The sequence below is a fragment of the Nematostella vectensis genome, chromosome 4 (assembly GCF_932526225.1).
Source record: "Nematostella vectensis chromosome 4, jaNemVect1.1, whole genome shotgun sequence".
Classification (NCBI taxonomy): Eukaryota; Metazoa; Cnidaria; class Anthozoa; order Actiniaria; family Edwardsiidae; genus Nematostella; species Nematostella vectensis.
In genome coordinates this window covers 1812886-1839199 of record NC_064037.1, presented here as the reverse complement: position 1 = coordinate 1839199, position 26314 = coordinate 1812886, and the positions used below count along the sequence as shown (strand labels likewise).

At 44.9% G+C, this 26314-nt stretch overlaps 1 protein-coding gene across 3 annotated transcripts in view; it reads left to right on the top strand.

Moving 5' to 3' along the window:
- LOC5509206 (citron Rho-interacting kinase) overlaps positions 1–26314 on the top strand; it is a 32405-nt gene that overhangs the window by 1098 nt on the left and 4993 nt on the right. The window contains exons 3-40 of one of the 3 annotated variants that reach the window (XM_048727218.1): positions 194–277; positions 542–786; positions 1094–1187; positions 1298–1498; positions 2861–3014; positions 3371–3569; positions 4524–4773; positions 5048–5175; positions 5596–5704; positions 6171–6224; positions 6330–6437; positions 6687–6776; positions 7047–7088; positions 8045–8125; positions 8458–8553; positions 8737–8829; positions 9291–9407; positions 9860–10036; positions 10734–10787; positions 12800–12868; positions 13136–13174; positions 13423–13473; positions 13942–14013; positions 14290–14406; positions 15445–15554; positions 15950–16033; positions 16293–16428; positions 17015–17119; positions 17372–17623; positions 17901–18078; positions 18293–18500; positions 20506–20594; positions 21058–21244; positions 22700–22785; positions 23251–23513; positions 23893–23973; positions 24238–24382; positions 25233–25468. In XM_048727218.1, coding sequence (XP_048583175.1) covers positions 194–277; positions 542–786; positions 1094–1187; positions 1298–1498; positions 2861–3014; positions 3371–3569; positions 4524–4773; positions 5048–5175; positions 5596–5704; positions 6171–6224; positions 6330–6437; positions 6687–6776; positions 7047–7088; positions 8045–8125; positions 8458–8553; positions 8737–8829; positions 9291–9407; positions 9860–10036; positions 10734–10787; positions 12800–12868; positions 13136–13174; positions 13423–13473; positions 13942–14013; positions 14290–14406; positions 15445–15554; positions 15950–16033; positions 16293–16428; positions 17015–17119; positions 17372–17623; positions 17901–18078; positions 18293–18500; positions 20506–20594; positions 21058–21244; positions 22700–22785; positions 23251–23513; positions 23893–23973; positions 24238–24382; positions 25233–25468 — 4884 coding nt within the window. Of the gene's footprint in view, positions 1–193; positions 278–541; positions 787–1093; positions 1188–1297; positions 1499–2860; positions 3015–3370; positions 3570–4523; positions 4774–5047; positions 5176–5592; positions 5705–6170; positions 6225–6329; positions 6438–6686; positions 6777–7046; positions 7089–8044; positions 8126–8457; positions 8554–8736; positions 8830–9290; positions 9408–9859; positions 10037–10733; positions 10788–12799; positions 12869–13135; positions 13175–13422; positions 13474–13941; positions 14014–14289; positions 14407–15444; positions 15555–15949; positions 16034–16292; positions 16429–17014; positions 17120–17371; positions 17624–17900; positions 18079–18292; positions 18501–20505; positions 20595–21057; positions 21245–22699; positions 22786–23250; positions 23514–23892; positions 23974–24237; positions 24383–25232; positions 25469–26314 lie in introns of all 3 variants that reach the window. The other 2 variants (XM_048727217.1, XM_048727219.1) reach the window with 2 other exon arrangements.

The window sequence follows — 26314 nt, the reverse complement described above, 5'->3', positions numbered from 1 at the left end:
GGTGTAAGTCTTGTATTTTCAAAAGGTCTAATCCTTCCAATTTGATACTGTAACTCTGATCCCCAACTTGATCTGGATAAAGATTTTGATAACTTTCCCAACAGAATTCAAGTCAAAACCTTCATAAGTAATTTAACTGCAAAAAAAAAAACACACTCAGATAAGATTGTTACTTTTACATATTTTTGTTTAGGTTCAAGTAGTAAAAGACAAGGCTACAGGTGATGTCTATGCTATGAAGACTTTAAAAAAGTCACAGACCCTTTCAGAGGAAGCTGTAAGTCACTCTAATTTTTATAAGGCATTATTAGATACTATTATTTACTATGGTTATTATAAGTAATTATAAGGTACTTTTATTATTATAAGACATTGATGCTGCAAGCCATGAACAGGTTTAGCATCATATTATATAATTATGCAAAGTTTTTACTAAACATTTTTCAAATATATATTTCATTACTTTATGCTCCAAAATTAAACCCAAAGCCCTAAATAAATGATCTTTTAAATCCTCTTTTTTTCTGTGAAAAATTACCAGGTGGCATTTTTTGAAGAGGAAAGAGAAATCATGGCTACGGCTAACAACCCCTGGATCACGTCACTACAGTATGCCTTCCAAGACAGTCACAGCCTGTACTTGGTGATGGACTACCATCCTGGCGGTGATCTGCTCTCCCTGCTCAGCAAGTACGATGACATCTTTGAGGAAGACATGGCCAGGTTCTATTTGGCTGAGATTGTGATGGCAATACACAGTTTACACACCATGGGCTTTGTGCACAGGTACAGTAAGCAATTTAATAAGACATTTGTAGTCACCAATGCAAAGAGCCATGTCTTTACACCTATGGAGAAATCCCAATCAGACTTACCAGGGATTGAACCCTAGTATTTTTACTTGAGAAGCGAAGCAAGCGTCGCATCTCAGAGCTTTTTTTGGCTTTCTTCCAACCCACACATTTGCACTAGGTGTAGAGCCGAAAAAATACTAAAGGAGAGTGAACATTACAGAAAAACAATCTGCTTACTGAATATCGCTTTTTCTATGTTGCTTGCATCACATGTTCTGAATAATTTATGGTTATTGCAGGGATGTGAAGCCAGATAATGTGCTGATTGATAGAACAGGGCACATCAAACTTGCAGACTTTGGCTCATCTGCCAGACTATCAGCTGACAAAAAGGTAAAACTGACTGTAAAGCTTGGATGTTTCCACGCACTAATAGTTTTTTTGCACCATGTTTGACAAAGGAATTTAGTTTTATTTTACTAATTTTTTTTTCCAACCCTAAGGTATTTTCCAAAATGCCTGTGGGTACCCCAGAGTACATAGCCCCAGAGGTTCTGACAAGCATGGATGGGTCAGGAGGGGCTTACGGAGTGGAATGTGACTGGTGGTCACTTGGGGTTGTGGCCTACGAGATGCTTTTTGGCCAGACCCCATTTGAAGCAGACTCAGTTGTTGTCACATACAGCAAGATAATGAATTTTAAGGTAGGCAACCATTGGTCTGAGAATTAGATAGTCTTGGTCAAGTGTCGTCAAATTGTTAGTTTTGCCAACCTACAGTAACAGCAGGGTCCAGACCCACCATTCTAGGCATACATAATGTGACAAGTGTAGAACAGGCTTGGAGACCCAGCGGTCTTTGTGGGAGCCCCTTAATGACTCTGACATGAAAAAACATTCCATCTTGATTTTTACGGCTGGAGAAAAAAGGGGCACATAGATCCTTTAACCAAATTGACTGCTACACTAATAGAAGTCCACTGTGCATGTGCAACATTTATCCGCTCCGTCCCCTTTTGATGTACCACTGTTCGTGCAACATTTATCCGCTCCGTCCCCTTTTGATGTACCACTGTTCGTGCAACATTTATCCGCTCCGTCCCCTTTTGATGTACCACTGTTCGTGCAACATTTATCCGCTCCGTCCCCTTTTGATGTACCACTGTTCGTGCAACATTTATCCGCTCCGTCCCCTTTTGATGTACCACTGTTCGTGCAACATTTATCCGCTCCGTCCCCTTTTGATGTACCACTGTTCGTGCAACATTTATCCGCTCCGTCCCCTTTTAATGTACCACTGTTCGTGCAACATTTATCCTCTCCGTCCCCTTTTGATGTACCACTGTTTGCACAACATTATTGTCCACTCCGTCCCCTTTTGATGTACCACTGTTCGTGCAACATTTATCCGCTTCGTCCCCTTTTGATGTACCACTGTTCGTGCAACATTTATCCGCTCCGTCCCCTTTTGATGTACCACTTTTCGTGCAACATTTATCCGCTCCGTCCCATTTTGATGTACCACTGTTCGTGCAACATTTATCTGCTCCGTCCCCTTTTGATGTACCACTGTTCGTGCAACATTTATCCGCTCCGTCCCCTTTTAATGTACCACTGTTCGTGCAACATTTATCCGCTCCGTCCCCTTTTGATGTACCACTGTTTGCACAACATTATTGTCCACTCCGTCCCCTTTTGATGTACCACTGTTCGTGCAACATTTATCCGCTCCATCCCCTTTTGATGTACCACTGTTTGCACAACATTATTGTCCGCTCCGTCCCCTTTTGATGTACCACTGTTTGTGCAACATTTATCCCCTCCGTCCCCTTTTGATGTGCCACTGTTTGCGCAACATTATTGTCTGCTCCGTCCCCTTTTGATGTACCACTGTTTGCGCACCATTATTGTCCGCTCCGTCCAACCTTTGGTGGACCACTATTTGCGCAACATTATTGTCTGCTCCGTCCCCTTTTGATGTACCACTGTTTGCGCAACATTATTGTCCGGTCTATCCCCTTTTGATGTACCACTGTTTGCGCACCATTATTGTATGTATACCATCAGAGCTCCCTGAGGTTCCCATCAGAGCCAAAGATCAGTGAGGATGCCAAGGAACTCATTCACAACCTTCTCACAAGCAGTGAAGGCAGGATTGGCTATGAGGGTCTTGGCTGCCACAAGTTCTTTAACGGCATTGAATGGAATAAACTACAAAACAGTAAGTTCTATGTAATCCTACTCACTTGGGGGAGGTTTGAACAAATTTATCTTTTTCCATGACAACTATAAAAGATATATAAATAACAAGAACACGAAAATGTATTATTTTTAGAATAAGGAAATTCAGCATTGCCTCCTTATGTGCCAACACTTGACTTGACATTATCTTTGGTTTTCTTATTGTTCAGTTGTTGTCTGCCTTTAGCCTTGCCTCCTTATGTGCCAACATTTGACTTGACATTATCTTTGGTTTTCTTATTGTTCAGTTGTTGTCTGCCTTTAGCCTTGCCTCCTTATGTGCCAACATTTGACTTGACATTATCTTCGTTTTCTTATTGTACCTTCTTCCTTTAGCCTTGCCTCCTTATGTGCCAACACTTGATGGAACAGACGACACGTCCAACTTTGACGAGTTTGAGCCGGACTCAGATGAGATGGATCAGCTCAAGAAGTATTCGTTCTGCAGCGAAGAGAAGGGTTTCAAAGGCAAAGACCTGCCCTTTGTTGGCTTCTCTTTTATCAAGAACATCCCCTCTCCCACATCACCAAGAAGGTGCAGAGATACAGACAGAAAGTTTAAGCTATTGTTTGCAACAAAATACCTTCACAATGGGAGTAGGGGGCTAGCATTGGTCATTAATCTTTTTGCTTGGAAAATAGAGGCCAGATAAAGGACGATTTCCTTCCATAATTTTGTTCTTTGTAAAATTACCGATATACTATGTACAGGGCTAGCTATGCCCTCGTGAGCTACTTTTCCATGATGGCGAGTTAACTGTTTAAAGCTTTTACAAGGGCTGGCTATTGGCGATATTTCTTGAAAGAATGGTCATTGGACATGATTTAGAAAAAACGGGAGTCGAAAAAAATAAAAAGCCGCTGCGTAATTGCCGGTTGATTCGAAAGTTAAAATTCTCTTTTTTTGAGTATGGCTGGTAGAGTCTGGGCCGAGCGGATATGACCTCACTAGCGTAAGTCTCAAATGACAACAGATCGGTCTTCACAACACTGAAAGGGGTTTCCGTTGAGCACTCAAAATTAGACACTATAAATTTCGTGTTTGCGGCAGCATACTTCGGCGAATTTCATTCAGCAATGAGTAGTATTAGCGTAGAGTAGTGCCAAACTTGTTATTGAAGAAGCATAAGGTTACACGTGACCAATGCTTTGAAAGCGTTTATGCACTGTAATAGTTGTATCAAGTAGTTTCTTGTTTATTTGTTATCTTATAACTATGTCTGAGGTTTCAGCATAAGTTTCATTAAAGGTTGTAAGTAAGCTACCTGTTATAAAACATAGTGCTCCGTCAACAAGCAATATTTTGCTTGTCGCACACCATGTTACACTTGATATGGTTTTCTTTGTGAAAATTTTCTACTTTCTTATGGTCACACAAGCAAAGACCACACTAGAAATGTGAGGATGCTGAGGGGGATGGGACAAACCAGCATTTTTGAACCCAAATGCTTGAGTGACCTATATCCTTGTTTTGCATGGTTTTTCTCAGGCGCAGTAGCCTGGTCCATTCACCCATCCAGCACCCCGGGCACCTGGAGCGAAAACTGACCATGAAGACGAACGAGCTCAAGTCAGCACTCCACTCGTGCAACTCGCTGCGGAATGAGAAAGATGGCATGACCAAAATGCTAGGAGATCTGAAGCGCACTTTGGCAGACAAAGAACAGGCGTTGAGGAAAGCAGAGAGTGAACGAGATCTGCTGGAAAAGGAGAAAGTGCTGCACGATTCACAAGTCAAGGTATAAGAATAAGTGAAGCCAAGTGTTTTTATAGTGGGGTTTTTGAGCTGTAGCAGTGGTCCCGGCCTGTACAATCCAACGTTTGGTAATTGAACTAAATCGGACTTCAATTATTTCATCTATCGAACATAATCAAACTCTTAAAAGCGTTTGGTTTGAACAATGTTTTCCGCTTAGAAAATGTTTTGCATTTTTCCGAACGAAATCAAACAATTTGATTGGTCAGGTACTTTACTCAAAGTTGACACCATTATCTTGATTTCGATGTGATAAGGACTTGCAAAGGAGACTTGACATGGAGAGGGCAGAGCGGAACAAGAACGACTCCAACACGTTACAGATGATCACTGAACTAAAGCACAGCAGTCGCAAGGTGGAGGAGATGCGAGAACAAGAAAGCAGGTATGGACTGTCACGCGTCAATCACCTCTGTTAGCAGGCATGCACCTTTAAATGTACTGTCACGCGTCATATACTGTACCCCTGTGTACAGGACCTTTGAATGTACTGTCACGCGTCACATATCCCTGTGTACAGGACCTTTGAATGTACTGTCACGCGTCACATATCCCTGTGTAAAGGACCTTTGAATGTACTGTCACGCGTCACATATCCCTGTGTACAGGACCTTTGAATGTACTGTCACGCGTCACATATCCCTGTGTACAGGACCTTTGAATGTACTGTCACGCGTCACATACTGTACCCCTGTGTACAGGACCTTTGAATGTACTGTCACGCGTCACATACCCCTGTGTACAGGGCTAGACCAAAAGGGCGAATCCCCCTACCTCTATGTGTTCATTGTTGTATTTGAAGCAGGGCGCTGATGGAGGACCAACAGCAGATCATCTCTGAGCTAGAGCAGGAGAGATTTATTGCGAACAAGAGGGCGCATCGTCTGGAAGAGGAACTACGCACTCAGCACTTGGTAATTGTGGGGCAAATACACTGTTTACTTTAGTTTACTCACTGTTTACGCCTCGGGACCAAATTAAGTGACCGATTAATGGAGGTTTGCCTTAATGGGGATATCTAGATATAGCCTATTATTGGGGAATGGGTCTAAAAGTAGAAAACCGTTGCTGATAGGAGATTCTGGAAACGGTTGTGAAACAGGTCAAAACCACCCAAGACCGAAAATGGTGAGAATTTAACTTAAAATGCATTAAAATAATTCTAGGCTGAAGAGGTTTTTTTAAAATATCTTCCTTTACTTTTTTACTGTTTCTCTTTTTAAATGGGGTGCGTTTCCGCGGAGTTTTCTCAAAGCTCGTTTTACGAGCTCGTGTCAAATTTTCACAATGCGTACCGTTTTGTCTCTGATCTCGGATTTTGATGTTTCTGATTGTATGTGTGATTGTATTGTGTATGTATATTGTACTGTTTATGTTTAGGTAAATGATGAAAGCAAGAAGAGGATTAACGATCTTCATACAAGAATCGCAAAGGTAACAAACCAACATTCAATCTGGTGGATCAAACTAGTCCTGTCTACTTGTACTATATTGTCTCTTTTGGCTACCGTTGCTGCAATGTTTCGGTCCTGGTTGCAGATGAACGAAGAAGCAAAGCGTAGTATGGGGGAGTGGCAAGCGAAGCTGGACAAGGTCACGAAAGAGAGCGAGGACTGTATCTCAGAACTGGAAAGCAAGCTTGCCCAGGTACAGGCGTGTAGCTAGGAATGACACCTGACACGGTAGAAACCTTACCCGCATTTTGGCCAGCAAAACACATTGAGTATGCATCGTCCTTCTAGTAACAGGTTGAGTTTCAAGGAAACGACTATTATTAGTATAACTTTCAAATGTCTGCGCCCCTGAGGTATCAAGTATCCTGAAAGACAAAGTGCTGCATGTTGTTGTTTTTTTTTCTCTTGGTAATGGCTTCATCAAGAATATGTCACGTTTCAGGCATTGAAGTCCAGGCACGAGGCCACCACTTTACTCGATGATGCAAGAGAAGCCAAGAGAGACCTGGAGAAAGAACTGGACACACTCAAGGTATGTGAGATCGTATTGCTAAGCTGTAAATCTGTAAGCTGGCTTTTTACTAGGAAAAGGAACGGAGGCGAAGAATGGAGACAAGAATCCGTCCTTTACGTTTATTGAAACTTCTCCGCCTCATTCGCTATTTGAAATCCCTTTTTCGTTTGAATTGGTGACCCACAGATAATGCTTTCATTTATGATAGATAAAAATATTTTGTGGTTTTATCCGTGAATAATGCAGAAGGAGGGCGAGTGATGCGTGTTAACATTTGTTTCGTCCTAGTTGCAGGTGGAGGGAACAAGCTCCGTCACAGATGGTAGAAAGGTCAGTATCACATTTGGTATTATTACACATGGTGCAATATGGTAATATTATTACACATGGTGCAATATGGTAATATTATCGCACATGGTGCAATACCCAACGAGGGGATATCAATTCGATCGTTTTACTAACAGACAGACATAATTCACTTTATACCCGCGCGCCCAGTGGTTACCCCCTCACAAAACAAACACGTGCCCATTGTGTAATGGCAGATTATGAACCCATTTGGTCGTGCTCCCTTAATTACCCAGAAATGAACCCCTATAAGAAAAGACACACACTCGATTTTTGTTTGGCACAGAGAGAGGTTTATTTCCAGAGAACCGGTAGAACAATAAAATTACCACCGAAAAAAAATACGACCTCTCTGCCCACCACTATCTAAGGGTGGGAGGGTGGGGAGAAAACTAGATTTATGTACGTAGGACACTTTGAAGCTTGCAATCGAAACTAAGCACTAAGCTGTAATGCTATGCTATATATCAAACAGTAAACAGAAGGATCGAGTTACTAAATCCACGTGGGGTTGTCAAGCTGTGTAATTAAAGATTTTGAGATCTCAAAATTCCCCAATTACCCAGAAATGAACCCCTACAAGAAAAGACACACACTCGATTTTTGTTTGGCACAAAGAGAGGTTTATTTCCAGAGAACTGGTAGAACAATAAAATTACCACCGAAAAGAAATACGACCTCTCACCAAACCTACCCGCGCGCCCAGTGGTTACCCCCTCACAAAACAAACACGTGCCCATTGTGTAATGGCAGATTATGAACCCATTTGGTCATGCTACCTTGATTACCGTGCAAAACAAGAGAATTTTGTCAAGAAATACATGGTAATTCGTTCGTTATCATGCTGCCATGTTTTGTCTAGGCGTCTACTGTAGCTGTATAGTGCTGCGGTTAAGAAATGCATGGTTTAACTAGCATCGCCACATCTTATCCAACAGCCTAGTGTAAGAAGATCAGATAGCGTAATGGCGCTGAAGAGGCGGGAAGAGCTGGCAGAGGAAATAGTCAGCCGCATTAGGGTAGGCAGGTATTCGTGCTCTCAGGACAAGCAGTTTTGGTAACCTTATACAATACAGTCTTAGCACCTTCAAGTATAGTTTGCACAGGATATGAAAAAGGTGGTATTTGGGTGACAAGAATAAGCGCGCTTCAGAATATTGCAAAAGCGTCTAAGCATTGAGAATGTTTCTGATTCTCGCATCCTGTTGGCTTAGTGGCCATGGTAGCGTGTTTCTCGAGTATCATAATTAACCCGTTTATCATTAAAAAGGTAGCATTTGTAGGTATATACCGTCATTGTTTCTTTTATTGTTTCATTGTTTCTTTAACAAAATGTACTCCCCCGTTCTAGGCGTGTTCCGAACTCATGGACAAAGAGGAAAGTAATTTACACGAGAAGTATCGTGATAAGGCGGCCGAACTGCGGAAGGCGCAGAACAAAATCATGGTAAGATTTCATGGAAAAGTCTTCACGTACAAAGATAAAGACAGAGGAATGTTTCACCAATCATAAAAAAATTGGGACTGGTTTTAAACTCATCCCTTTTTTACACAGACGCCATATTAAACTTCAAAAGGTTAGCGTGATAATGACGAAGTTTTTTTCTTCTTGAACTCACACTTTATCTAGGATTTGGAGGACCAGCTCTTCAAGCTCCAACGGTCCCAGAAAAAACTCGAGAAGGATGCGAGCGAAAGGAGAGCTGCGGAAGACAAATTACAGGTATGGGAAATGAATTTTCAAGGCGTGGTGGGAAGATTGTCGATGACGATGTTGACAATGATATTGATGATGGGTTGTGGTGGTGGGTAATGATGATGATAGGGGTGTTGATGGTCATGATGATGATGGTGATGATGATTATTATTATGATGATGAAAGGAATTGTAATGTTGATAATGATGATAATGTAGTGGTAATGATGAAGATGTTGATGTTGATAGGGATTGTGATGATGATATTTTGTTGTTATGGTAATGAAAGCGATGATGATGATGATGATGATGATAATGATGAGGATGATGAAAGGAATGGTAATGTTGATAATGATGACAATGTAAATGGGTAGTGGTAATGATGATGATGTTGATAGGGATTGTGATGATGAAATAGTGTTGGGATTAAATGATGGCTTGTGGTGCTGCTTTAATGATGCTGATGATGTTAATGACGATGTTCTGCAGGAGAAGGAAAAAGATCTAAGCACCCTCACACGCTCCAAAAGGCAGCTGGAGTCGACCATCCATCGTCTGCAGGAGCAAAACTCCGAAAAAGACCAGCTCATCAGGCACAACGAAATGGTACCGTCCCCCTTTCGTGTGTCAGGGTCATCAGGGTTACGTTCGTGAAACTATACGGCCTACAACGGAAAAAAAGACGCAACTCAACACATATTCTTTTTCTTCTTATAATTTCTATTATGTTTTAATTTCATGTTTTCAAGTCTAAACTATTTTTGGTGGGATTAACTAAGATAGTCTGATTTACAGTGCAAACGTCCCCGGCCTCGCCCGAACTTGAAACTCTGTTTTTTCATGTAGTGGTGTGGAGGAAAACAAGTGAAATACATCAAACATGTGCATACCATGTCTAGCTATATAACTTTTCATAGTTTTCTGCCTTTGCCGTCCGCGTTACCATCGTTGCTGCTCAACGTGGTAGTGGTGTCGTTGCGGCGCTAAATTTGTTGCGGTTGTTGCTCAGGTTGTTGTTGAAACAAAAAGCCCCTATTTATAGAGCCTATGTTTTATAGAGAATAAAAGCGTTACAGAAGCGCTGTCAATCTGAGAGTGGTTCATCGGAGGTGGACAACGGGCAGACATCGCCGCGTGCACAAGACTCGGCACAACTTGATGAGATGCGCCTGGAGATTAACTCTGTACAGAAAGAGCTAGGCTGTGTACAGACAGAGCTCAAGGAACAGCAACAGGTAATGGTGGTCGTGGTTGTGATGGTGGTGGTGGTAATGGTAGTGGTGATGGTTATGGTGGGTGTGGTGCTGGTGATGGTGGTGGTGGTGGTAGTGAGGATAGTGGTGGTAGTGATGATAGTGATGGTTATGGTGGTGGTAGTGATGGTTATGGTGGTGGTAGTGATGGTTATGGTGGTGGTAGTGATGGTTATGGTAGTGATGGTGGTGGTTATGGTGATGGTGGCTGTGGTGGTGGTGATGGTGTTTATGATGTTGGCAAGGGTGTTGGTAGTGGTGGTGTCGGTGATGGTATTGGTGTTTATGACGGTGACAAGGGTGTTGGTTGTGATGGTGGTGGTGATGGTAGTGGTGTCTATGACGGTGACAATGGTGATGGTAGTGGTTATGGTGGTATTGATGACGTTGATAATGATGGGTTAGATTGTTATAGTGATGATGGTGGGAATGTTGGTAGCCATGGTAATGGTGGTATATGCTTCTGTCCATGTTGGTACTTGTCGTGTTGATGACGTTAAGGAGGAGGATGGTAGTGGTGATGGGAGTGATGATGATTGTGATAATTTGATGATAATGATAAATAGTGATGATGTTGATGACGACGACGATGATTGGATTACCATAATGGTGGAGGTGGATGGTCGACAAAATAATTATATAAGATACTAAACATTTGTAACTTTTATTGCAACTCAAGGCTAACTCCACCCTTGAAAAGAAATTACGAGAAACAGAAGACAAACTGGCTGAGGTAATACATAGTTAGAATAACGCCCCAATCTCACACGCTTCACTCAAGCCAAGCTATGAAGTCATTTGTTCTCGCCTTGCTGTTTGGCCTAATTCAACTGCACTTCCAAGACTAACGACAAAAACATTTTCTGTGGGACCTTCCCCACAGAAGTCATGATGACATTTGTTTACGCCTAGTTAACAGTGGTTCATGGGTATCAAATAAATGGGCAAACTAGCGTAGCTAAAAATATATCTGCTTTTTAAGCATTTCTCTTTTTAACCTGTAATAATTCGTGTGGCTTTCAAAGCAAGAATTTTCCCATTTATCATCAAACACATCAGGTATATGTACCTGTTTGAACGGAGCAAGCTATAAAGTTGTAGCCGTGTCACCATCAGGAAAGTGGTCAGGGTCTAGTCATCTGGTTGTGTTTGCTTTGTGCCTTGTGGCAGGGGGGTCACGAGAGATGTTAGGTGGTTGGTAGGGGGGGTGACGAGAGATGTTAGGTGGTTGGGTGGGGGGTCGCGAGAGATATAAAGTGGTTGGGAGGGGGGTTGCGAGAGATGTTAGGTGGTTGGGGGGGTCGCGAGAGATGTTAGGTGGTTGGGAGGGGGGTCGCGAGATATGTTAGGTGGTTGGGAGGGGGGTCGCGAGAGATGTTAGGTGGTTGGGAGGGGGGTCACGAGAGATGTTAGGTGGTTGGGAGGGGGGTCGCGAGAGATGTTAGGTGGTTGGGAGGGGGGTCACGAGAGATGTTAGGTGGTTTGGAGGGGGGTCGCGAGAGATGTTAGGTGGTTGGGATGGGGGGTCACGAGAGATGTTAGGTGGTTGGAAGGGGGTCACGAGAGATGTTAGGTGGTTGTGAAGGGGGTCACGAGAGATGTTGGGAGGGGGGTCACGAGAGATGTTAGGTGGTTGGGTGGGGGGTCGCGAGAGATATAAAGTGGTTGGGAAGGGGGTCGCGAGAGATGTTAGGTGAATGGAAGGGGGGGTCGCGAGAGATGTTAGGTGGTTGGGATGGGGGGTCGTGAGAGATGTTAGGTGGTTGGGATGGGGGGTCGCGAGAGATGTTAGGTGGTTGGGAGGGGGGTCGCGAGAGATGTTAAGTGGTAGGGAGGGGGGTCGCTAGAGATCTTAGGTGGTTGGGAGGGGGGTCGCGAGAGATGTTAGGTGGTTGGCAGGGGGGTCGCGAGAGTTGTTAGGTGGTTGGGAGGGGGGTCGTGAGAGATTTTAGGTGGTAGGGAGGGGGTCACGAGAGATGTTAGGTGGTTGGGAGGGGGGTCGCTAGAGATCTTAGGTGGTTGGGAGGGGGGTCGCGAGAGATGTTAGGTGGTTTGGAGGGGGGTCACGAGAGATGTTAGGTGGTTGGGATGGGGGGTCGCGAGAGATGTTAGGTGGTTGGGAGGGGGTCGCGAGAGATGTTAGGTGGTTGGGAGGGGGGTCGCGAGAGATCTTAGGTGGTTGGGAGGGGGGTCGCGAGAGATGTTAGGTGGTTTGGAGGGGCGTCACGAGAGATGTTAGGTGGTTGGATGGGGGGTCGTGAGAGATGTTAGGTGGTTGGGAGGGGGGTCACGAGAGATGTAAGGTGGTTGGGAGGGGGGTCGCGAGAGATGTGAGGTGGTTGGGAGGGGGGTCGCGAGAGATGTTAGGTGGTTGGGAGGGGGTCGCGAGATGTTAGGTGGTTGGGAGGGGGGTCGCGAGAGATGTTAGGTGGTTGGGAGGGGGGTCTCGAGAGATGTTAGGTGGTTGCCAGGGGGTCGCGAGAGATGTTAGGTGGTTGGGAGGGGGGTCGCGAGAGATGTTAGGTGGTTGGGAGGGGGTCGCGAGAGATGTTAGGTGGTTGGGAGGGGGGTCGCAAGAGATGTTAGGTGAATGGGAGAGTGGGGATTGCTAGAGATGTTAGGTGGTTGGGAGGGGGTGAATGAAGTGTAGGAAGGGAGGTGAGTCTGAGGAAAGATGGAGTAAGAAATTCCAGGGGGATGGGGTGGTGATTACATCTAATCACACATTCTTACTTTGTTTGTCAGATGTCTAGTGAATGTGCCGCGCTTCAGAACACGAAGAAAGCTCTGGAGGTCACCATTCTGAAACTGGAGGTAAGGCTTCGTTATGCTGCCCCATCCTGTGCAAGAAACACACCAGGTCTTACCAAATATCATATCTGATGTATCCTGGGCCTTCTCCAAAATATTATTACGATAATTATTACTTTCAGATAACTAAGGTGAACACTTTTCTTGAAGACGGACAAGACTTGCATCAAAAACATGCTAGAGTTGCAAGCAAAGATCCATGTTTTTCTTTCGGTTGGTTTCCATTCTGATGGTCTGATGGAAATGTTATTCTTTTTTACCTTTTTTTAGAATGAAATTGATGAAAAGCTGCTGAGACAGGAGCTTAAGGTGGGTGTGTCCATATCACGTGATACCAGTTAGTGGGCCCGTATCACGTGATAGAGTGGTTAGTCGACTCCTTACCCTTATAAATTTGCGTCCTAGTTCTAGGCGTTCTCTCGGGCCTCCTGTGTGTGGTGAGAGTTGCAATGTTGAAGCCCAAGCTCCTCTTGCCTCACGGCAAACACAGGAATCCCGGACAGACCGCCAGGCTATGTGTTTTGCAACATTTCCTCTGAAACTTTTATATCTTCCAGGCCGCGAATCTTCTTGCCTTTGACGATCTGGAGTTGAAGGAAAAATCTGAGGTGAGACATCCATAAGTCTCGTGGCCTCGCTCGTGTTATGATATTGACCTGTTTTTCAGATGATGGGTTTTAAGCATGAAGGCGTGGCTTTTGAAGATCAGAGTTTCTTTACAGCCGTCTTTTTTATCGTTTTGCGATTGATTTTTAGGCGAAACGCCTGGCTGAAAGGGCTTACAATGCGGTAACTTGGTAAGACAGGAATAAACTGTCAACATTTACAAAGCAGCTGTAAACACACGCCTATCCGTCGAAGCCTCGCTTTCGTGCTCAAATACCATCATCTGAAAAAAGGGCCAGGTAAATGCCTGAGCTATGTTCCGTGAACCTACATAAAGCCGACAAATATCATAAATTATCAGGTACATAGCAGCGACCGCTAGAAATAAGGGTGTTGATCCTTGTTTTACTAGAGTATTTACTATTTATTATGGTATGTCAGTTGATGATGTCATTATTTTCGGATTTTAGATTGTGCAGGAACTCAACAGAAAGCTGAGCGAAATGTCTAAGAATTACGAGAACGCCACCATGGAGGGCAAGGTTAGGACACAGAAAGAGAGATTATTCTCTATCAGCCTTTCCTCCATTTGATTCTCATATTTGCAAGTATGTCATAGAAGCCACAAAGTGCAAACACAGCCACCAGTCGACAGTTCCCTATCCTTTGTCCTCTTACCAAACCACCGCATTTTAAAGTTCTTTTAAACCTGTGTATAACAGGGTTTCTTGTAAAACAAACAGTAATTTGCGCGACGGGTGTAAACAAACTCCACTAACACCTCACTTCCATGCTTATTGAAATTGGTATTATTGTAGAGACTTGAGTGCCGTATCGATGAGTTGATGGATGAGTGCTCCAAGGTAACTGCGGCTAAGGAGAAGCTCGAGGGAGAATTGAAGGAACGTAAACGCGCGCAAGAGGGACAAGACCTGGTGAGTGGACTGCTGGTATATGACCATGGTTTGTTTTCTGGGAATTCTTGTACTTGACTGTGGTATATGACCATGGTTTGTGTTCTGGGAATTCTTGGACTTGAGTGTGGTATATGACCATGGTTTGTTTTCTGGGAATTCTTGGACTTGACTGTGGTATATAACCATGGTTTGTGTCATGGGAATTCTTGGACTTGACTGTGGTGTATGACCATGGTTTGTGTTCTGGGAATTCTTGGACTTGACTGTGGTATATGACCATGGTTTGTGTTCTGGGAATTCTTGGACTTGACTGTGGTGTATGACCATGGTTTGTGTTCTGGGAATTCTTGGACTTGACTGTGGTATATGACCATGGTTTGTGTTCTGGGAATTCTTGGACTTGACTGTGGTGTATGACCATGGTTTGTGTCATGGGAATTCTTGGACTTGAGTGTGGTGTATGACCATGGTTTGTGTTCTGGGAATTCTTGGACTTGACTGTGGTATATGACCATGGTTTGTTTTCTGGGAATTCTTGGACTTGACTGTGGTATATAACCATGGTTTGTGTTCTGGGAATTCTTGGACTTGACTATGGTATTAAACAGGGTTCTCAGCCAGCCTGGCTTAAACCTTTTCCAGCCAGGGAAAAACATTTTTGACGTGGCCATCAGCCAACGTTTTATAATAAAAACCATGGGGGATTTCCTTCTTGGGGATGCTTACAACCAAAACACACTGTACAAATTAGTGTGCATTTGTCGAAATAAATGCCTTTGAGTCTGTAGGAGTCTGCGTGAGTGTTTAAAATCAACATAACAATTCTTTTTTCTCTCCTTTGCTGTTATTTTGCCGCTAAAATCCTGAGCGCGCGCTAGTTTGCCACCCAAACAGTCACGTGAACTCAACGCAAGTCCCCTACTTCCTTTAGATCAACTCCCTCCCCCCTATTAGTAAAAAGATCCGTCCCTGGGGTGGCTGTTTTGAACTCACCCTAGCTACCGACCTGGTTTAAAGTTGAGCGTGTCTTAATCAATTTTTTTTTTCTTGCCACAGACCGTATCGATGCTCAAGTCCACGTGTACGATGCTGGAGAGCCAAGTCGAGGAGCTAGAGATTATTAACGAGGACTTCGAGGAAAAACAAGTCAAGTGGGAAGCAACCAGGTACCATATGTCCTCCCACGCCTGAAAATATATATTCTGTCTGAACGCGCATGCTTTAACGTCTGTCGCTTACTGTGCTGTGCATTCATCATATTCAATGGGCTGTTTTCGTAATGATAAAATCCCAACGTGAAAGAGAAGTGAAAGCTTTAGCAGGTACGAGTTTGCTTACTGCCATCTTGCAAATTAAAAACTTGCTCGTTTTACAATAAAGCCTGAAGCTAAGCACCAAAAGGGCTTAAAATGCGGTAGTTTGGTGAGAAACTAAGCAAATATTTGCAAGAAGGCTGTCTACAAACTCCGATCAAACCAAACTCAATCATCTGGAAAACGACCCACTGAAGAAAGCAAGAGAACGGCTTGTTATGAAGGACTCACTCGTATTTATTTATTAGGAAGAGCCTTGAACTCGCTCGTGAGAAGGCCGAGTGCTCGCTAGCTGAAGCTCAGAGAGCCCTTGAGCAGGAAAAAGCGACCAAGTGAGTTCCTATTTTAAAGGATTTCGATCAGACTTTGTGATTGTTTACATTTGATAATAACGCAGCCTACTTGCACGAAAACCCAAATTAAAACTGCTTTGTTACCAGTTTACTGGTTAACGGTCTCACGGCCGTCCTGACTGGCATCCGTGTCACGGCAAACTCGATTTAATCTTTTCGCATCATTAGGTGGGCTCCCTGTGCAAATAGTCTGGCTTGTCATAACGAGGGCTGTCATACTTACGTCGTTCCACTTCAGGTCAGGGCTTGGCGAGGGCGTGACGAAGCTGCAAGAATCACTGGATAGTGTGCATGCAGTGCACACCAAGGAAATGGCCGAGAAAAACGAGCAGCTAGAGCGACTCCGACAGCGCACGGAGGAGCTTACGAGCATGGTAAGATGGCTTGCCCGACGGGGCAACATGACGGGTCCTGTGGAATGTGAGCGGGAAAGTGAGGTTTTAGCAGGTATTTTAAGGCCTACGACACTAGGCGGTTTTGTATTCTTATATGAGCGAATTCAGTCGGCGGCGGTCGCCAGCGAATTTGATCGCCAGTATCAGACGAAACAGACGTCTAGAAATCGGAGAGTCGCCGCTGCGACAGCAGACAGACCGATTTTCAGCCGGCGATTAAAATTCGCTTGTAGAAACGTACACAATCGCCTAGTGTGTCCTCGGCTTGACATGAAAGTTTCGAGCTCTATCTTAAAACGAAAAAAAGTTCAGAAGTTGTAAAAGGCGGCGTCAAACATATTCCACCCTACCAAAGCCCCCCTTTCGCGCTCAAATTCTTTTTCTCGATCCATCATAAAAAGTCATTTCTTCATAGGCCGACCCCGCGAGTCTGCGTCCATAGTTTGCCGCACGCCGTCATCGCATTTCTTCGGGCTTTTTTTTCACGGGTGTGCGTGAAGGGGGGCTTTACCATTAATCGCTCTGTGGTGCAGTAACTGCTCACACATGCTTGTTGAATGTACAGCTAAGCGAGGCGGAGAAAAAGCATGGTATGGCGATGCTTGAGGTGAAATCCGCTGAACGCAAGCTACAGCTCGAACTCGAGGAGAAAAACAAGTACAAGATTGAGGTGAGGGAGTCTTGCACACAATGCCTGGAAATGACAAATTCCTCCTAAGAGGGGTGATTAAAATGGTAAATTCCTCCTAAGAGGGGTGATTAAAATGGTAAATTCCTCCTAAGAGGGGTGATTAAAATCTTTTCTTGAAAGAGAGGGATACTATTCAATACTTTTAAATGAATTAATGAATAGTGATAGTCTTAAGTGAAGCCCGACCAGAACACCTTGGGCTGGTTTTTGACCGGTAATGTCCATGTCTAGTCTGAGCGTCTTCAAGGCCAGATCCACAATCTGAAGGCGACGAACTTCGAGCTAAACCAGAACATTGAGTCCGTGTACGAGAAAGTCGAGGGTCTGCATCTGGAGCGTGCCGCCCTCGCTGAGCAACTCGAGGTGATGGAGACTTCATACGCCGAGGAGCGACTCAAGCTAGAGGCGACCAGCGCACAGCAAACCAAGCTCATCGACTTCCTACAGTACAAGAACGAGGGCGCCTGCGGCAAGAAGAGAAAGGTGTGTGACAAATATGGTCTATCTAGAGTTATGCTTAGTTTATCTGGAGTCAGTAAGAATTCTTATTCTTGGAAACGTGTTACGTTGTATGTTTCTTACTCCCTGAAGGGGAGGGAGGGGGACTTCATAGAGAATTATGGCTCAAGAGCTATTGCAGCATGTGTGTTGCGGGCGTGATTGAGAATCAGTGAAAATGGAACACTGTTTTTTTTCCCGTAGCCAAGCAATGTTGCCTTTACTCATATAGCCAAATTCTGGCTTTTCGTTCTACTTACAGCTGATGGGAGGCGGCGCCAAACCGTGGGGCAAGCACGCCCCGTCACCCGGTCGAAACTTCGTTCCCAAGCAATGGAAAGACCTCCAGCAAGCCCTGGAAAAAGAACGCGCATCCAGCCTCAAATTACAGACTGATCTGAACCGAACAAAGACGGAACTGCAGGCGGCCAAGATGGAAGGCATGTAGAGATTCCAAAAAGGATAGTTTACTTCGCTTTCGATTCTGATTTAGATTTATCAGGGAATTCCAATTTTCAGGGAATCCCTGAAACGGCTGACTAAAGACCACTCATTTAACATAATACGGTACTTAGGAAAACGTTACATAGCATCACGCTAACAGAATGGGTATCACACGGATGCTAACGCACCCTATCCTCGTCCCTCCTACAGTGGCTCACTGGAAATCACAATGCCAGAGCGCGGGCTCAGGAACTCCACGTCCAGCCCAGAAATTCGCCGTTCTCTCAGCCCTCCAGCAGTCACCCAGTAGCCAAGCAACACCACTGACCCCTCAGGCTAATAACGCCAACAAGCCACCTCTACCGCCAGACAGTAGCCATCGGCCGAAGGAGCGCATGCACCACAACATACCTCACAGGTATGCTAGCTAATGCACCACAACATACCTCACAGGTATACGAGCTAATGCACCACAACATACCTCACAGGTATACGAACGCATGCACCACAACATACCTCACAGGTATACGAGCTAATGCACCACAACATACCTCACAGGTATACGAACGCATGCACCACAACATACCTCACAGGTATGCTAGCTAATGCACCACTACATACCTCACAGGTATGCGAGCTAATGCACCACAACATACCTCACAGGTATACGAGCTAATGCACCACAACATACCTCACAGGTATACGAGCTAATGCACCACAACATACCTCACAGGTATACGAACGCATGCACCACAACATACCTCACAGGTATACGAGCTAATGCACCACAACATACCTCACAGGTATACGAGCTAATGCACCACAACATACCTCACAGGTATGCGAGCGCATGCACCACAACATACCTCACAGGTATACGAGCTAATGCACCACAACATACCTCACAGGTATACGAGCTAATGCACCACAACATACCTCACAGGTATACGAGCTAATGCACCACAACATACCTCACAGGTATACGAGCTAATGCACCACAACATACCCCACAGGTATACGAGCTAATGCACCACAACATACCTCACAGGTATACGAGCTAATGCACCACAACATACCTCACAGGTATACGAGCTAATGCACCACAACATACCTCACAGGTATGCGAGCTAATGCACCACAACATACCTCACAGGTATACGAGCGCATGCACCACAACATACCTCACAGGTATACGAGCTAATGCACCACAACATACCTCACAGGTATACGAGCTAATGCACCACAACATACCTCACAGGTATGCTAGCTAATGCACCACAACATACCTCACAGGTATACGAGCTAATGCACCACAACATACCTCACATGTATACGAGCTAATGCACCACAACATACCTCACAGGTATACGAGCTAATGCACCACAACATACCCCACAGGTATACGAGCTAATGCACCACAACATACCTCACAGGTATACGAGCTAATGCACCACAACATACCCCACATGTATACGAGCTAATGCACCACAACATACCTCACATGTATACGAGCTAATGCACCACAACATACCTCACAGGTATACGAGCTAATGCACCACAACATACCTCACAGGTATACGAGCGCATGCACCACAACATACCTCACAGGTATACGAGCTAATGCACCACAACATACCTCACAGGTATGCGAGCTAATGCACCACAACATACCTCACAGGTATACGAGCTAATGCACCACAACATACCTCACAGGTATACGAGCTAATGCACCACAACATACCTCACAGGTATACGAGCTAATGCACCACAACATACCCCACAGGTATACGAGCTAATGCACCACAACATACCTCACAGGTATACGAGCTAATGCACCACAACATACCCCACAGGTATACGAGCTAATGCACCACAACATACCTCACAGGTATACGAGCTAATGCACCACAACATACCTCACAGGTATACGAGCTAATGCACCACAACATACCTCACAGGTATACGAGCTAATGCACCACAACATACCCCACATGTATACGAGCTAATGCACCACAACATACCTCACATGTATACGAGCTAATGCACCAAAACATACCTCACAGGTATACGAGCTAATGCACCACAACATACCTCACAGGTATACGAGCGCATGCACCACAACATACCTCACAGGTATACGAGCGCATGCACCACAACATACCTCACAGGTATGCGTTTACACGGGCACGGATACTTTTAAAACCGTTTAAGGCTCCGTTCACACCGGACCGGTTCCATTTGAGAACGTTTAAAGGCTTGTTTACATAGTATCGGTTATTTGTTAACCATGCAAGACTAAGTTTACACATATGATCGATACCACTCTGAACCGTTCAACACTCAATTCGAACGGGTTCATCTTTATTTTAAACTGTTACTCTGTGCGTTCGTGTGTTTAACTGTGTGATCTGTTCGCTCACCAGGTTTGTCAATGTTCTGAACATGCATCCTGTCAAGTGCGCCGTGTGTCTGGACTCGGTCCACTTCGGCAGACAGTCGTCCAAGTGCGCAGGTGAGATACGCGATAAAGCACCCACCCTAGCTAGGGCAACCTTAGTGTCTTCCACGACACCTCACGCGATACTCTCCTAGCAACTTGGCGTCTTCGATAGATAGACAGACAGGCAGGCAGGCAGGCAGGCAGGCAGGCAGGCAGGCAGGCAGGCAGGCAGGCAGGCAGGCAGGCAGGCAGGTAGGTAGGTAGGTAGGTAGGTAGATAGATAGATAGATAGATAGATAGATAGATAGATAGATAGATAGGGGTTTTATTCAATTGCCATGGCAGTATTACAGACTGAATTAAGGCAAAGGGCCAGCACATATAGCGTTATAATATTACAGAAATCGATAAGTACCAGGGCACCTCTCCACGATATCTACCATGCCTCCCTCCCATGCATAGATAAGATACGCGACTACAAGCTGTTCACCTGGTGTCTCCCACGACTTCTCATTTTAACCTGATTCTTTTCCAGAGTGCGACTCCGTGTGCCACATCAAGTGTTGCCCTAACCTCCCTCACACGTGCGGTCTTCCGTCACAGTTCGTGGAGCACTTCAGCGAGGCTCTGAGCGATAACATGGACGTCTCCCTGGACAAGTCAATGACGCGCTCCATCTCGCAGCATGGCCTGGGTCTAGAGGGATGGATGAAAGTACCAAGGTACGCATAGCCTCGTCCGTACTTCACCTTGACCTTTGGTAGCCTTGTCCGTACTTCACCTTGACCTTTGGTAGCCTTGTACGTACTTCACCTTGACCTTTGGTAGCCTCGTCCGTATTTCACTTTGACCTTTGGTAGCCTTGTCCGTACTTCACCTTGACCTTTGGTAGCCTCGTCCGTATTTCACCTTGACCTTTGGTAGCCTTGTCTGTATTTCACCTTGACCTTTGGTAGCCTTGTCCGTACTTCACCTTGACCTTTGGTAGCCTTGTCCGTACTTCACCTTGACCTTTGGTAGCCTCGTCCGTATTTCACCTTGACCTTTGGTGGCCTTGTCCGTATTTCACCTTGACCTTTGGTAGCCTCGTCCGTATTTCACCTTGACCTTTGGTAGCCTTGTCCGTATTTCACCTTGACCTTTGGTAGCCTTGTACGTATTTCACCTTGACCTTTGGTAGCCTCGTCCGTATTTCACCTTGACCTTTGATAGCCTCGTCCGTATTTCACCTTGACCTTTGGTAGCCTCGTCCGTTTTTCACATTGACCTTTGGTAGCCTCGTCCGTATTTCACCTTGACCTTTGGTGGCCTTGTCCGTATTTCACCTTGACCTTTGGTAGCCTCGTCCGTATTTCACCTTGACCTTTGGTAGCCTTGTCCGTATTTCACCTTGACCTTTGGTAGCCTTGTACGTATTTCACCTTGACCTTTGGTAGCCTCGTCCGTATTTCACCTTGACCTTTGATAGCCTCGTCCGTATTTCACCTTGACCTTTGGTAGCCTCGTCCGTTTTTCACATTGACCTTTGGTAGCCTTGTCCGTATTTCACCTTGACCTTTGGTAGCCTCGTCCGTATTTCACCTTGACCTTTTGTAGCCTCGTAGTTCTCTGATAAAAATCTAACAACCTCTTTAAGAACAAAAAGGATTTATTTATGCCTTTGCAGTATCTTCATGGGACGTTTATTGTCGGATTTGACTACATACCAGAGTTATCTAGCTTATGATTTTTGGTTTTGTCTACAAATAGCACGTCTATTGAGAACCAAAAGTGGACTTTTCTGCCGTTGTGGGGGGTGGGGGGAGGGTGCTTCCGCACCCCCTGCACCCCCCCCCCTGGGTACGGGCCTCAACGCATGCACTGATGAAAAGATTAGTTCCAATACCGAGCAGTTTAACTAGTCTTTGTGTTTTCAAACTGGCAAGAAGTGTTTTTAAACGTAAGGAAACTAAGCAACCATAAGGCTTTAATGTTCTGTAGGACGCAAATCTGTAGATCAGCTGGTGGCCCCTTTTTCTCGATCTCCAACAGTGCGATTCACCCTCTTTTTAGGAGCACGCGTGCTCACGCTTTAGTGCTTTAAAAAATGGTATATCGTATTCTGACTCGCAATAAAAACGACAAACCCAAAAGCGAGGTTACGGGCAAGTATCTCATGGAAACTTTCCTTGTTGCAGCGTCATCGTCAACAATGCATGGGAGAAGAAATGGCTCGTCCTAAAGGAGCAGAAAATCATGATCTTTGACAAGGAGAACGTCGGGGGTAAGAAAATATCCGCAGCGACTGATCTAGGATTTCTAGGTGTGTGTGTGTGTGGGGGGGGGGGGGTCAATTTCTAAAACATATGTCTGGAATGTAAGACATTTATCTTCTTTACATTTTTTTCTAAAATTTCCAGTGTCGGATTGAGGGGGTGGGGAGGTCCCCGGGATTCACCACTGAACTTTCCTTACCTTGTCCTTACTATTCGACACTGGAATGATTGTCTACCTTGTCCTTACTATTCGACACTGGAATGATTGTCTACATTGTCCTTACTATTCGACACTGGAATGATTGTCTACCTTGTCCTTACTATTCGACACTGGAATGATTGTCTACCTTGTCCTTACTATTCGACACTGGACACTGGTCACTTTCCTCCTTGCTTTCCTGTCTGCCTCTATACCTGCATACTTGCTTCATTTTTTGTTATAATTGATTTACTTCTGTCTCCATGTTTCGTAGATAAGACTTCTCCGGCGGAGACCCTTCACCTAGACGGACGAGACGGCCACGTGACTGTCCATTCGTCCGTGATGTCGTCGGAGCTTCTCGGCTCCGCCCCGACAGACCTCCCGTACATTCTTCGTATTGAGTCGCGACCGAAGTGCTGGCCTGTGCAGAATCTGTACTTGCTGGCTCCAAGCTTCAAGGATAAGCAGAAGTGGGTCACCGCACTGGAGCTAACTCTCGACCAGATCAAGAAAACAAGTGACAAGGATGGCAAGGTTAGTATGGAGATGTCAATAAGAGAGGAATATATTAGGAAAACAAGGGGAAGGGTGTGAGCCGATTTTATACAAAATTATAGCTAAATGCAGAATTACTCTAAATTTACCATCTGCGGAATTTTATCTTACATATGGTCTTCTGCTGTACAAGGCGCACTGCGCTGCCCCGCGCATTTTTTGTATTTACCACTTGCACCCCGCAAACTGTCTCTTACATGCAAAAATATGTAAATCCAGGGATATTAGATCTTCGAATATAGAATGAGGCTATCATCAAATGCGCAATTGGTAAAAAAATTGCTATAATAAACTTCAAGCAACAAAAATGTCGAAGCAGTCAAGTTAACAAACTGAAGTATACTATTGTGTGTTATAGAAACTGCTTGGAAACATACTGCTGCGTCTTGATGGAGATGAGAAAGTTGACATCAACTGTACCAAGCTATTGAACGAGGAGGTACGAGCCTAGTGAATTGTTTATTTTAGCTATCGTGGACGAGAGGGACGGTAGGGGAGGCGAGGGAGCACGGCAGAAAGGCAGTCGGAGAAGGCGATACTAACTCGCTAACCCGGACAAGGCTACACTTTTTAAGGAGAAATTTACCTTGGCTCAGGCAAGGGAAATCGTGTTGCAACCCTGGTAGCGACTAACCACCAGGCAGGTCACCTCTCCACCACCCTCAACAACGCTAACCGGAACATTTTGTCATTTGTCTAACAGCTCGTGTTACTTGGAGCAGAGGAGGGCTTATACGCTCTCTCCCTCACCAATCCGGGCAAGACCAAGCCACGTGAGGTCCCAGGGATCGGCAAAGCCTTCCAGATCGAGCTGGTGCCAGAACACAACCTGGCTATTATGATCGCTGGTAAGAACACAACCTCGCTATCATGATCGCGGGTAAGAACACAACCTGGCTATCATGACCGCGGGTAAGAACACAACCTCGCTATCATGACCGCGGGTAAGAACACAACCTGGCTATCATAACCGCGGGTAAGAACACAACCTCGCTATCATGACCGCGGGTAAGAACACAACCTGGCTATCATGACCGCGGGTAAGAACACAACCTCGCTATCATGATCGCGGGTAAGAACACAACCTGGCTATCATGACCGCGGGTAAGAACACAACCTCGCTATCATGACCGCGGGTAAGAACACAACCTGGCTATCATGACCGCGGGTAAGAACACAACCTCGCTATCATGATCGCGGGTAAGAACACAACCTGGCTATCATGACCGCGGGTAAGAACACAACCTGGCTATCATGACCGCGGGTAAGAACACAACCTGGCTATCATGACCGCGGGTAAGAACACAACCTCGCTATCATGATCGCGGGTAAGAACACAACCTGGCTATCATGACCGCGGGTAAGAACACAACCTGGCTATCATGACCGCGGGTAAGAACACAACCTCGCTATCATGACCGCGGGTAAGAACCCTCTGCAAGATGAGTTAAATTGATTTTTTGTAGTCCAAGTGAGTTGTAAATATTTTAGAGTGGCCGCAAGCTGAGCGTAAAAAATATCCGCTTCGTTTGGAGGAGTGCGCAATGTTTTTTAGCTCAGGCTGTGTATGTCTCAAATCTCTACAAATGTTTAAGGCTGGAAATTATTTGTTCAAGATGGAACACTAGTAAAGGTGCTATAATCCCAAGCAAATTAAAAGGATATTGGTCACCTTTGAGTGTCCTCGTTCTTTTACAGGCAAGGAGCGTGTGTTGTGCGCCGTGGATCTGAAGCAGCTGACGTCTCGTGCTCGCCAGACCAATTCTAGCGTGCCCTTGAAACCTTTGGAGTCGCACCCAATCGACAAGATCAAGAACTGCCACCTTTTTGCAGTCGGACAGTGTGACGGGAACCAGTTTATCTGCGCGGCAACGCCCAACAAGCTCCATCTACTGCGCTACAATGCCGGCATGGGTGCTTACTGCAGCAGAAAGGTACCTCTTTGTTTGGTCATATTTTACTGGTTCTGTCTAAACATTTTGGATCATATCGTGCCTCCTTTTTTTTTTCTTCGCGAGGGTTGAAACTGGGATCTTGAAATATTTCACCCTTTGGCCCTATGCTGGCCCCGGGTCAAAACATGTTGGCAAAATATCGTTGCTGTTTCTGAAACACCCATATTGGCCTATTCATTGGTGGGGCTGAGACAACTTTATTATATGGCTACGATAGTACGCGCGCTGTGATTGGCTAATTTGTAGCCGTGAAATTCCCGTATTGCCCGTCTCTGAGGGCATTACGGAATTCCGTATTGCCCTACGAAAAAAAAATTCACAATCTTCTGCTTGTTGAATTTTTTTCCCCCTTCAAACTGCAAAACGAGCGACAGCGAACATTCGAGTAGCGAACACCCAGAAGAAACAGAAATGTTTAACCAGCGGGCCGTCTTTTTCCGTATTCGGAGCGGGACATTTTGTGAGCTTTTTTGTGTTGCTTTGTTCGGTTGCACGAATTTCGCTAAAACAAAATCGACCAAAAAACCAAAGCCACCCAAAAAAAAAAGAAACAAACATGTCTTAAAGTTGATAATGGAAGAGGACGAGCACTTTGAGTCGGAGTTTTATTATCCTGAAGAGATTGAAGAGGAAAATTTTGACAAAAAGAAAAACAATAAGATCACGAGCCGTCACCGATAGTCAAGAAATACAAAGCTTAAGTTATTTATATCAGATAAACAAACAAATAAATAAATAACAAGGGGTGTAAAGACCCAGAAAAGTCTCTTTAAGTTAAGTACTACCTGTTATTTGTGAATGCAATATTTACATCAAATCATAAAG